General features: G+C 43.4%; 1 protein-coding gene across 1 annotated transcript in view; it reads right to left on the minus strand.

The window, feature by feature from the left end:
* dlgap2a (discs, large (Drosophila) homolog-associated protein 2a) overlaps positions 1 to 12890 on the minus strand; it is a 194883-nt gene that overhangs the window by 4738 nt on the left and 177255 nt on the right. The window contains exons 12-15 of the mRNA XM_076877866.1: positions 4784 to 4872; positions 3487 to 3926; positions 3319 to 3410; positions 38 to 190 (exon numbers count right to left, since the gene is read on the minus strand). Of these exons, the coding sequence (XP_076733981.1) occupies positions 38 to 190; positions 3319 to 3410; positions 3487 to 3926; positions 4784 to 4872 (774 nt within the window). The remainder of the gene's footprint in view (positions 1 to 37; positions 191 to 3318; positions 3411 to 3486; positions 3927 to 4783; positions 4873 to 12890) is intronic.

Below are 12890 nucleotides of genomic sequence, written 5' to 3' on the forward strand. Positions count from 1 at the left end.
TTTTTTAAGAATCAGTCTGCAAGCAGTGAGTCCTCACCTTCTTCTCTGGGCTATCTACAGGCCTCCAGTTGTTGTTCTTGATCTGCTGCAGCTGGTCAAATTTTATGGTGACGTCATCGATGGAGAGCTGCAGCAGGTCCCAGAACCCAGCCAGGTCCTGAGAGGTGGGTCGCGGCATGGCACTGGGGTCCTACGCAGCACGGGCACAAGAGGAAAGATCAAATACTCTTAAGAGTGTTCAAATGGTGAGGTAGATACTATAATGTAACACCGCACATGTGGGCCACCCTGCTTACTGCACTTCAGCTCCAGTCCACTAGATGTCCTCGTCATATTCAAAACTAGTGATTGAAACGAGGGGCAACAGCTTGTGTTGGAGAGCGGTCCCGTCATTCGTTCATGAATGGGACCTGAAATACTAAGCCGACTTTGTCGGTGCAGACCTATTCATCACTTGATATCTGAAATGAAAGGAACATCCGACTGAAAGGTGCCTCATTGTCTCAGTAACTGCTGCAGGTTAATGAGTCATGGGTTTGAGTTTACCGTGTGCTGGTCCCTCTTTCTTTCATTAAATTAGCTTCTTCCTTCTTCCAAGCTGAATATTCTTGCGAAGGCTTTTCATGATAAGGAAGCACAACCTGCGTACGCCTGAACAGAATTTCTGAGCTGATTTTATGTGTTGATCGCCGCCAACGAGGACCCGGGTACACAGGTTTGTGCTCTAGGACAATAACGTCTAAAAAACATGATCATGAGAGGCTCTTAAACTGATGCAGGGAGAAAAAAGATTGATGGTCTTGAGGTAAATGTGTGCATATTATTAACCTTTGTTCATTACAAATTCTAATTTAATTGCAAATTTCTTTATTCCCAAATCCAATGCAGAAATGCGATTAGAAACAGGCTCTCTTAGGAGGCTTTGTTTGATTTCAGGGCTTGATGGTGTGGAGCACAACACTGTCACAGCTCAGGCTGCAGCACACCCTGCACTGTATTCAGGATTTTGTTTTTATTCATATATTTCCATCCATGTTTTACTTTATAACTTCAACTATTTCAGCTCCATGGTTTCATAAACTTTGCACCGACCAAACATCTGTGCTGTGACTCGACAACCAGAGATGGTCAAGCTCTAAAACATTATGACATTTGAAGCGTGCAGCAGAGTAGATGTAGTTTTTTATATGATGGGGGCTTGTTATTTAAGTTTTGAAGTTCCCAACTCATTTGGTTTCTTGTGCATTAAGTAATCAGATAATTATTTTTAGCCAAACAAACAGCAAGGAGTCGCTAAAAGGATCTCAAAAATATCATCTTTGGCCCCAAGTGTAGAAATTCATTAACCAATTAAAATGTTATTTCTTCAGCTCTTTCCTAAAGTTGTATCTGTTGCAACATCACACACAGATATTAAACTTACAGTATTGCTAATCATACTTTGCTTACTGTGACTCCATAGGGGTTACATTCGGCTTTGATATTTGTACAGTATTATGAGATTAGCATAATTCTCCTTCATAAAGCAAGCCATTTGAAAAAAACAAAAACCCTAAGATTTCAAACATGAGTGTCCACCATGTGAGGAATGCCAGAAACAGAATTCACTCCTGTTATCTCTAATTACTGAGAGATGGACTCAGAACTCCATCAGCTTTATTCTGACCTCTGTGCCTGTGATGTTCGCCAAACTCCAAAGTCTCAAGGCTTCAAATATTCAGAGCTGGCAGATTTGGAAGGAGTCGGTGAGTTTTAAGCTTCGGCTGTGCCTGTGTGTGCTTCAAATCCTGGAAATTCTCCCAGAGAAGCACTCTGTGCACACCGTTCGTTTTAATTCAGGCTTCCTAAATGTTGATTGAGACGTTAAAGAAAAGCAGGCTCCTAAAACAAGATGAGACATCCTTTTAAGTTTCTCATTTGTGGACATTTCACAAACCAAGGCGGTGTATGAAATATTGTTTCATATGGATTTATGGCATGGTCAAGGTTGCTGGTTTGTTGAGTAAACATTCATAACACCGTCTCCTTCAGGAGGAAATAGTACCTGGCCTCTACCTACCTACCTACCTACCTAACTGTATGCCAGGTGTGAGGGAGACATCAACTCACAGAAGGTAAGACAGTTGCAGAGAAGCCAGCTGAATAGTAGGAATAAGATACAAACCATCAATGCATATGCCCTACCGGTCATCAGATAAACAGCTGGAATAATAAGATGCCCACAAGAGGAGGAGATGTCACAAATGTCAAGACATGAAACCCCTCATTCAGCATGGAGGTTTTCACCCAAAGTCCAACATCCAGACACTCCATGAGCTACAGAAAGTGGGAGGGCATGGATCACTGAGTGTCAGAGCCACAATACAGTATGAAACTTGGAGCACTCACAAGGGCTGCTCCATGAGAGCCTCAGGCAGCTAAAGACAGACGGTGATGCGGAACAGGAGGTGGAAGTGTATTGGATGACCAAGCCCCTGCATGGGATATATCTGCACCATCTACCTACATCTGTACCATCGACAGACAGGGGAAGCGGCTGACTAAAGAAATCCTACCAGTGGCTAGAAAAGGCCAGCTCAAAGGACAGCACAGAGGCTTGGATCACGTCAGCAAAGGAACGGGCCCCGAGATCCAGAACCATGGAGGCAGGAGCTACCACAGCCAATAGGACGCAAGTTACAGACTGTGCAAAGGTTCCCTGGAGACGATCCAGGACATAGCAGGATGCAAGCCATACACTTAGAGGCAAAACCAGTGGCTGTGATAGTGCTGAGGAACATCTGTGCCACACGCACTGCTGGTGTCTCAGATCCATTTCAATAGGAGCCTGGTTCTACCATTACTTCCTCTGTTCCAGGATAAAGCTGCATCACACACACACACACACATGTATTGTTTTATTTCAGAATGCTCAGGTCACATATAAATGCGCCGAATAGCTATTGATTCTCAATGTTGCACTTTTCCACAATCAATGACATTTTCAGGCAGTTGGATTCAGTTTGTTAGCACCAGCTAAAGTATTAAACGTGTATTGAAGGTTGAAGAACAAAGTGTGGAACTGTTTCTAATGACAAAAGTTCATTCTACAGCACGATCAATATTTTGAGTCTAACACCTTTGTGCCAGATGTAGCTGTGTCATTCTAATTTCTCTCTCTCTTACCTTCAAGCACAGATGTGGTAGGCTGGATCACATGCAGTGTGGATGGTCATGTTATTTGTGTGCTGCAGTTAATGTCACCTACATGTGAGTTATGATGTAAACAGCAGTTTTATTTGTTCTTTACCTACAGACTTTAATAAAATCACGTCTTACCAGGTTTTGCTGACACAGCCAGTAGAATTGCTGGAATTTCTGAGACATGAGCAGCTGAGCACTTCCCACTGCACTTCGGATTTTCCCTAGAACTGAATGACACGCAGCATATCAAACAGAGCACATGCAAACTGTTAATTCTGCTCAAAGGATCAGAGATTCACTCACTCTCCTCTGACAGGTCATTTTCTTCAGCTTCTGCCTCCATCTCCTTACACCAGCCCTCCATCCTCTTTGTTTCATTGTGGAGCAACTGCATGAACCAGCTCCCGTCCCTCCGCAGGGAAGGGGACGCCCTCCCCGACTCGCCCGGCGAAGCCGCGTTCTCCCGCGGGGAGGGGGGTTCTAGCTGCCAGGTTGTTTCGCTGGTGGTCTCCCGGGGACTGGGGGGTTCAGCAGGGGTACGATAATCCTCCCGGTAGCTGAAGAGCCCCTGGGTGCGGACGGTCCGCACTGCCCCGTACTGGGTAGGTGTGCTGGGCTCTGAGTGACGCTGGAATCCCCCACCAAACTGCAGGCCTTTGTCCTCCATGGTGGGAAAGCCCTCCAACTCCAGGTCGGCCTGCACAGCTGCAGTCACGCTGTTGGAGCGTTTGAACCTTCCCTGTCTGACGGGCGAAGAGATTAATCCTGCCATCCTTTAAAAAACTCACACCCATCACCCTAGGGACCATTCTCAGCCACGCCATAAAAAGACCATATATCCATATTTTATTCCACTTTAAATTAGCCAACCTTGTAAAACTACTTCTCCCTGAAATATTCATGTAAAGTTTTAATTATATTTTCGTTGTTTTAACCCTTCAAATCCCAGTGTTATTACATGAGCGCCCTGTGTTATAAGCCCCAAAAACCAAAAAACGAAACTAAATATTTCCACAAAAAACCAGTTGAAGTAATATGTGATTGTCATTATAAGTAGGCCTTTAGATGGACCAAAGATTGGCACCAACATACATTTTGACCTGCCATTATTTTTTTTGCATTTTTTTTGCAATTTAAAAATTTAAACTTCAAGGCCCTGAGTCTTCATTGACATCCAAGAAAAGAAGAAAAAATAAAATCATATGATGATAATTTGGGGTTGAAAAATAGCGTTTATAATGGAAGTCAATGGGCAGAAAATGGTCCCCAGGGTGATGGGTGTGGGGATTTCTGCTGCTCAGCCATTTTAGGCTGATTTAAGGAATTCACACTGGAATATTAACATTGACAGGTAAAAACTATCCTGTGGCAAGTTTGGTTATATTCCACTGAACACAGTGGAAATGGCAGCCATTTAACACATAGCAGTGGCACAAAAAGGTCCCAAGAAGGCAGGAAGGTTAAAGGCACGGGTGAATGTACACATGCCAAAATGACGAATAATGGCACTGACAGTGGGGCTATTTTCTGCGATACCGAGATCAAACATCAAACCCTGATGTTTTGTAATGATGTGAAAATCCCAAAGCCATTATCTTACCCTTTCTTTTCATCCTCTACCTGGATCCCAACAGAATGGTACTCCCGTGAGCCTTTGCTTTCAGATTCAGAGTCCGTGGCTGCTTCCACCTAATGTGAAGAAAAGATACAAACAGTGCTTCTCATTATGTGAGCTGCAATTCCCCAGTGTTTCTGTGTTTATTGGGTTGGGACTGGACAGAGCAACTTAACGGTGCACAGCGTGTCAGAAAGTAAACATTGTATGATTTATGGAGGCTGCGAACGGAAAAAGACTGAGGTGGTTTTTAGGTTTGAGCAGAAATTAGGCTAAAGAATGAAGCACAGTGTGCTATAGGGTACATTCTACAACGTAAAATGTCCAATAAAGCATTTGTAGTTGCCCAAAAGGAAGCATTAGATTTAATAATGGCACCACACAGCGCCAGCTAAATGTTTGAGAACAACTCGTTCGATGCTTTGCTGTGCAACTATGCAATAAGCATAGCAGCTTCAAATTAGCCACCTTTGCACTCACGCTGCAAGAGCTCAACACAAACACCTCTGAGTTTAGGTCGGGTCAACGTGAAGGCGCTCCATTAGCATGTTTGCCGGACACCCTTACAGAATGTGGACGTGTGCTTCGGGTCATCTTCCTGTTGGAAAACAAATGATGGTCCCACCAACTGGAACCAGATGGGAAGCTGAGCCGCTGTGAATGTTGTGGCTGTTCTACATAAATGGCCAACAGTGTCACCAGCAACATTATCACACCTCCTCTGCCATGCTTCTCAGTGGGAAACACACTTCTCTCACCATCCGTTCATTCTCTCTGCATATCACAAAGATGTGGAACCAGAAATCTCAAATCTGGACTCGTGGGAGCAAAGCCCAGATTTCTGCTGGTCTGCTTCCTTGCCTTTCATGACCCGAGCAGTCTGCTTTGTGTTTGTGTTCCTCTGTGGGCTCAAATTGTGGTCATAAATATTTTTTGTACTTGTAAATAAGGATTTGTATGTGTAAAAAGAATTTGTGTGTGTAAAAGAGATTTGTGTGTGGACTTAGCCAAAAAATACGTGTGAAACTCTGGACTCAAGTTTCAAGTACGAATTTTGACCCTGTTTTTCTTCCTTTCATCTGATTGGCCAATGTCACGTGAATCACAAATGTAACTATCCAATCAGAGAACAGATGGGTTTGGCTGTTGGAGGGGTGCTTTTTTGAACTGCAGGTCCTTGAAGGGTAATACAGTTTGAAGCTGGAGGATCTCTATGTAAATATCCGATAGCAGCTAGGTCCCCTAAAGTTGTGCTATATCAGTGGTTAGAAATACCATTATTACTTTAGGATTAGTTTAACACAAAGTCAGGCCTGACCCGGGACCATGGCTGTGAGTCACAGGCATGAAGGTCCTTTCACATCAGACGCAGCATGTGATGCTAATGCTAACTGCTAACTAAAAGCCAAGGATCCAGAATTTGTTGCGCTGGCTGCTGAGCTCTGTGGGTTTTTGCAGCAGCTCTACCTGTACTAGATGCTAGTCCCTGTATTAAGCAGGTAAACCTGTGACACAAAAATCACCAAACTCGGACGACCACAGACTGTTTTTCTTCGTGGTGATGAAGGAAAACGCTGGGCTGGCATGTAAAAGGGCATTTATTCCCTTCAAGAACCTGAAGCCCCATAAAGCACCCCTCCAATAGCCAAACCCATCTGTTCTCTGATTGGATAGTTAAATTTGAGATTGACATGACATTGGCCAATCATATGAAAGGAAGAAAAACAGGGTCAAAATTCATACTTGTCACTTGAAACCTGAGTCCAGAGTTTCACACGTATTTTTTGGCTAAGTCCACACACAAATCTCTTTTACACACACAAATTCTTTTTACACATACAAATCCTTATTTACAAGTACAAAATATTTATGACCACAATTTGAGCCCATACTCCTCTGTGCTTTCTTTCTCACATTTCAGTCATAAAAGCTTGAGTCATGCAGGCTCCTCCAAACAGTTTATGTGGAGGTGTGCTTGCTACTTGAACTCTGAGAGGCAATAATTTGGGCTCTACGTTGAGTGCCACTGACTGCAGAGTGCAGAGCTACTGCGACTCTAGGACTTCCAGCATGTATGCCAGGTGAGGCTGTTTCACAGCGCCTGGTGTTTTTTGGGTTTTTCTGCACTGCAGGAAACAGTAAAATGTTCAGGTTAATGGACTCAAATTTCTGAACTTACTGATGCAATGTCATTTCTCTGTTCTTGGCCTGTGTTTTCTGTAGAGTGGCCATTGTGCCTCAGGATAAAGGGATGACTGCAGATAGCAGGAAATACATTCGAGGCACAACCGTTAGCTGTAGGTGATGACCTCATGAAGGTCATGAAGATAATTTAAATAGTGTGAAAAGCCATCATATATGTGTATAAAGATAAGGTTTCTTTTGAAGCATTTTTAGTCAGTTATGGTAGACTGGATGCTGTGGAACCATCCACAGTGATAGAAATGAGGACATTAGTTTTTACTATGGAGGAGGAGGACAGAGCGGCGGATGATAATGGCTCCTGCGTGGCTACAGTCGGTGGAGCCACATTTAATGACACCTCTTCAGTGTTGACCATTTTGCTCTGCTGTTCTTCCTCCATCCGTTCTTCTTTTTCTCTTCTAATTTCTTTCTCTCACTTGTCTCTCTTTGTCTAGTTTCCACAATGTCTTGCTGACTGACTGTGGCTATCTTTTTTTTTAAAATACTGACTGAATCCTGCTTTGTCATTTTTGTTATGTCAGTAATTTTTCTCCGGTGCTCACTGAGCTCTTTTTCTCTGTGACAGTACAAGCGGTGCTCTGCAAATATGATTTCATTGGTACGGTTGGTATAATTGGTTGTATCTTCAGAGAGACAGACCTTGCATTAACATCTGCTTTGAGTGATCCAAACACAAGCTGACAGCTCTAAGTATACCAGTTCACAGCTGGCAATAAAATGCATCTTGAGTGACCACTTATGATTGGATACGACTTCCCCCGCTCCTCATGCAAATAAAAAAATAGATTGTTTTCTGTTTGCAAAAAGCAGATTACAGCACTCACATCTGCCCTGCATACACATACCTCAGTGCATGACCAGACGCAGCTGCTGTGGCTCCTACAGCGCCCGCTTCAGTCCCTCTCCATGCTTGTATGTTCATGTGAAGTGCGTTTGCTCAGACTTGGTCCCTGATTGATCACATCATCGAGTTATCTGTTCCAGCCTATCAAAACTGTAAACCCCAGTTTCTTGTTTACTGCTTTTCCTTTGTCTACCTGGGCTTTCTTAATAATAATAATGGATTGGATTTTATATAGCGCTTTTCAAGGCACCCAGAGCGCTTTACGATGCCACTATTCATTCACTCTCACATTCACACACTGGTGGAGGCAAGCTACGGTTGTAGCCACAGCTGCCCTGGGGTAGACTGACAGAAGCGAGGCTGCCATATTGCGCCATCGGCCCCTCTGGCCACACACCTTACATCACACCTTACATCACCCTCCTCCAATCAGATGCTTGTCTGCCTGCACGTCTCAGCCACTCCTTCACCCACAGCCCACTCAGCACAATCATACCATCTTCCATCTTCTCTCCAGCGGCGGTTATCTACCCCTGCCAGCCAACGCTTATCATCTTCTTCATTACCACTCATCTATCCCCCGTATAGGACTGTCTTCCTGACCTCATTTTTCCCAACACCGACCCTTACCTGAAGTCATCTCCTAGTGAAATATGGATCCACTGTGTCGACACATAAGCTACACAAACATCTGATCTATCCTTCTTTATTTTTATTTGTCCGGTAAAGACTACGGGAAATGAAAGCCCAATCACAGCTGTGATTACTGGAGAGCTGAGTAAGTGGTTCTTTAATGAGGCCCAGGGCACATGTTGACCATATTTTGGACCGGATGACTTTGGATGTGTTCTGAGCGATCAGCTCTCTATTCTGTCGGGTGTATTTATAACCTGAGCGGTGCAGCTTTGATAAGAGCTGAGCGGAGCCTTATGTTCCCTGAGAGAAAGAGAGAGTGCTGTTCGTCCTTTGGTCACCTGGGTTTCCTCGCAGGGTTGTTTAGAGTCAGCTAATCATGGGTTAAATATTTCAGGAACACATTTACAGCATGCATAGGTCAGAAAAATGACTCGTGGCTGTGCCCTGGTTTTTTTTAGCTGGTTCTACTTTGCATTTACCCACAAACTTCCCTCATCATTTACTGGGTGATTTTAAAATTAAAAAATGTTGATCCAGTCTTTGACAATATACCAAAATGTGTTTTTATACTGTGATTTTTTTAAAGGTTAGACAAGCAGGACTTAATGTGAGCATTGCGTCCTCCTCAGGATGAACTCTAACAACTCATTATCCTAGTATGTGAATTTGAAATACCTGCATAGTAAATAATGTTTGTCTGATATCAAAGCACTGTGCTATAGTGCACATAGCTGTAAAAAAACGAGTGCATTTCTCTGCCAATGATATCATTCCAGCCCTCAGGTGTTTCAAAGAGCGCCCAAAATGTCTATAAGAGGCCTTTTAAGCATCTGACATTCATAAATCTCCGACTCAGTGTAGTATTATGACTGTGAGAGTGAACCAAATGCATTGGTTGAGAATATCGTGCAGTTCTGTTGTTTGGAAATGTCAGCCCTACCTTTGTTGTGGAGTGGTCAGTATTAAAGCTCAGGAGTGACATTTTTGGTGAGCTATTTTGTATTCTGTCAGGCTGTTTGGAAGAAGCTATTAGCAGGGAGGAAATGTGCACGGAGCAGCCTGCTGAGGTGACCTCCATTACTCGCTTCGTGTTAGAGGCAGAGCCCAGTCCACCTCATGATAGAGTTTCATGTCTGTGATGGATGAGAGCTGAAAGAAGGCAAAACATCCAGGATGCCGTGCAGTTTGCGTCCAGCAGGCTCTTTAGGCTGGACATACTTTGGCACGTGCATGCAGAAATACAAGGGCGTGCATACATCATCACAGGCACAGAATCAGCACAGGTGTGGAAACTGAAAGCTGCACGGAGCGACTCAGCCTTTCATCCACAACACTCAAACACCACCTGGTGACTTCCTGGAGCCAATGAGTGCGTTTAAGGTTAAAAGCTTTGACTCCTTTTTTCATACGACCTCATTAAGGCTCCAATTAAAACTCTTGCTGTGAATAAATCAATCAGACTTTTGGAATGTAAGCATGTCTGAGTTCTAAAGTGGGAAAAGTGCAGCCCAGATGGCTCTAAAGTGGTCCCAATGGGAGGACCGGAGGAAGTCAAGTCAACACCAAGTCCACAAAGCCAATAATTAACATTTAAAAAATGTGCAGAAATGTTAAAAGTTGACCTCCTGTAGGAGAGGCAGGCTGAGAGGGTGAAATCAATGCAAAGGAAGGATAATCCAGGTTAATTACAGGACTGGGTGAAGCACGTGGATGACGAAGAGGTCAGCTGAATATAATAAATGAGTATTTGCATACTGTAGTTCAAAGACTTCTGGACTATGACACATTATCCAAAGTCATAATTAAAAATATGCTTTGGTGAACTGACACTAAGCTCAATTTCTTAAATTTGTACAACAGCAATTTTGCTTTTCGAATAAAAAATCCCTTAATTGTAAAATAACAGACTCCCTGGTATTACAGCTTAGTGTATTCAATAATATTTGAGTCTTTCCAGGAAAGGTTTCTGAGAAGTTGTTAGAAATTATGGCTCTTATAAAATAAAGCTTTAATTCTCCAACATGAAGGTCCAAAGTGATGGGATGAAACCTTCTGCATCGCTGCTAGGGATACTTAAAGAAACCTGTCTGTCTCAGGCTATATACGGTATATTTCTCATGCTATGATTTACTCACCACAGAGGACCCATTCAAATTGTTCTCATGCAGTACAGTCAGAGTATAGGCAGGTAAATATAATGTTGTTAAAGATGAATGTGAGAATGAAGCATATAAGTCTTCTCAGACTGTAATGTTTTCAACCTAAACATTTATGATTAGATGAACGAGAAATTCTTCTTTCTGCTTATTTTATATTTGAGTCCAGAAGCTTAAATTACCTGCACTGGTAATTTAACTGGACTTTCCACACATCACTGGAGGCAATTTCAATGTCAGTATAATTCTCTGTTACACACACACACACACACACACACACACACACACACACACACACTCCTGCATTTTCACCTTCACTTTCATCAAACACACAGCACTAACAGTGGACTCGTTCTCCCAGAGGGTTTGATCGCCACCTCACTGGTGATGGATGGGTCAGATCGCTCACGCACATGTGCTGAATGTGTTGCTTTGCATTTTTCTGAAGTGTTGCAATGAGATTTGGATGTTTCACTTCTGTTTTCTTTAAATGAGCAGTTGGGTGGCCTGTTCATCTTTAGATGGCAGGCTTTGACCCTGGCTAACAGGAAACAGAAAGTGCCAGTACTGCAAATGTGTTGGAGATGAGGAGAGTAAGAATGTGAACAAGGATATCTGAACTTTGCTTGAGTAATTGGGTAAATCATTTCTGGAGCAAAGAGTGAGTAAACCAAGATGTTTACATGAGTCAGGGAAATGTAGCCTGGTTACTGTGAGACCTTCATTAACACTGAGCTCATTTCTCCTCCTAAAGCAACCATTTTTAATGCAAGGCTGGCATTTTACACACAAGATGGGAGCAGCTGAAAGCTGCTTTTAGCAATGCACTAATAACTGCAGATGGCTCAGATGTATATATATAACTGACAGACCCTGGCGTTTTTGCTCTGTCTGCTGTTTATAGTCTCCTGACATTATCACTATGCTTTTATCATTGCATCTGAAAGAATATATATAGAATATGTTAAAGGCTAAGAGCCAGTGCAGCCAATCAAAATCAACAGATAGATCAGAGTGGAATCGTGACTGGGTGGGAGGTCCGTTAAAGGATCACTGTGGGCTGAAGTGGAAGACCAGCACAGAGGCTGTGTACAGACAGGGGCTGAGCAGGCTCTACTCCCTAAGCAAGCTGAGATCCAGGAGATTTCCTGCCTCTCAGTTGTGGTGAGCACCGGGTACTTCACTGTGGTCTGCTGAGCATCAGAGCTGTGAATAAACTGATTAGGAAGGCTGACTTTATGACTGGAGAGGAGGTGGATGAACAAACTGTTATCCTGACCATGCACCCTCTGGGCCGGTTACAGGACAGGCGGCAGAGCTCGTTCTCTCACAGATTCAGCTCGGCTACTACAACAGCTCTACAGTCACACACACATCTGTCTAACAGAGACTCGTCGTCTCTGCTACGTTTAACATTTTAACCCTGCACTCTTACAATACAAATGATATTTTTTACACACTGACACCACAAACAGGGTTGAGAGGTTGAGTTCAGTGACTTGATTTAGCCATTTAGCATGTGAGTCTGCGGGTTTTGACCCGTAGACCCAGATCAGTGCCGGCCTCCAGAAGCCGTTTGAGGAGCTCCAGCTTTTGTTGCTTCTGTCATGTGTTTTTGGGTTTGTTTGTTTTTACCAGTTTCAGTCTCTTATCATCAGAGATGGGCAGTAACGCGTTACTTGTAACGCGTTACTTGTAACGCGTTACTGTAATCTGATTACTTTTTTCAAGTAACGAGTAAAGTAAGGGATTACTATTGCAAAATCAGTAATTAGATTACCGTTACTTTCCCGTAGGAACGCTGCGTTACTGCGTTACTAAAACCGTGATTTTTTTTGCGAGAATGTCTCATGACAGTGACGTAAGCAAGTGCGACGTTGGTGACAGCAGCTGTGTGCAGATCAACAATGGATAATATATCGAGTGCGGGAGAGAGTATGAGCGTGCAGCGTTTAAAGTGTGGAAGTACTGACCTTACTTTGAGTTTGATTCCATAAAAAGTGACAAAAACATTAGCGTCCATCGTGCGTGGGAAGAAAACTTATTTTTACAGCGAAAAAAACCCCTAAACTTCCGAGCAAGCACCGAGTAGCTACAACGTAATGGGAAACTCACAGAGACACTCGCGCGGATTCTTCAACTGACCGCAGCACACCTGCACCAGGGTAACCCTCCGCCTACCCTGCTCCTGCTTTACAGGTGAAAATAGAGCAAAAGGACCGCTGAGTCTTTGACTTTATTTATTTTCTGC

This window comes from Maylandia zebra, linkage group LG19, assembly GCF_041146795.1.
Source record: "Maylandia zebra isolate NMK-2024a linkage group LG19, Mzebra_GT3a, whole genome shotgun sequence".
Lineage (NCBI taxonomy): Eukaryota > Metazoa > Chordata > Actinopteri > Cichliformes > Cichlidae > Maylandia > Maylandia zebra.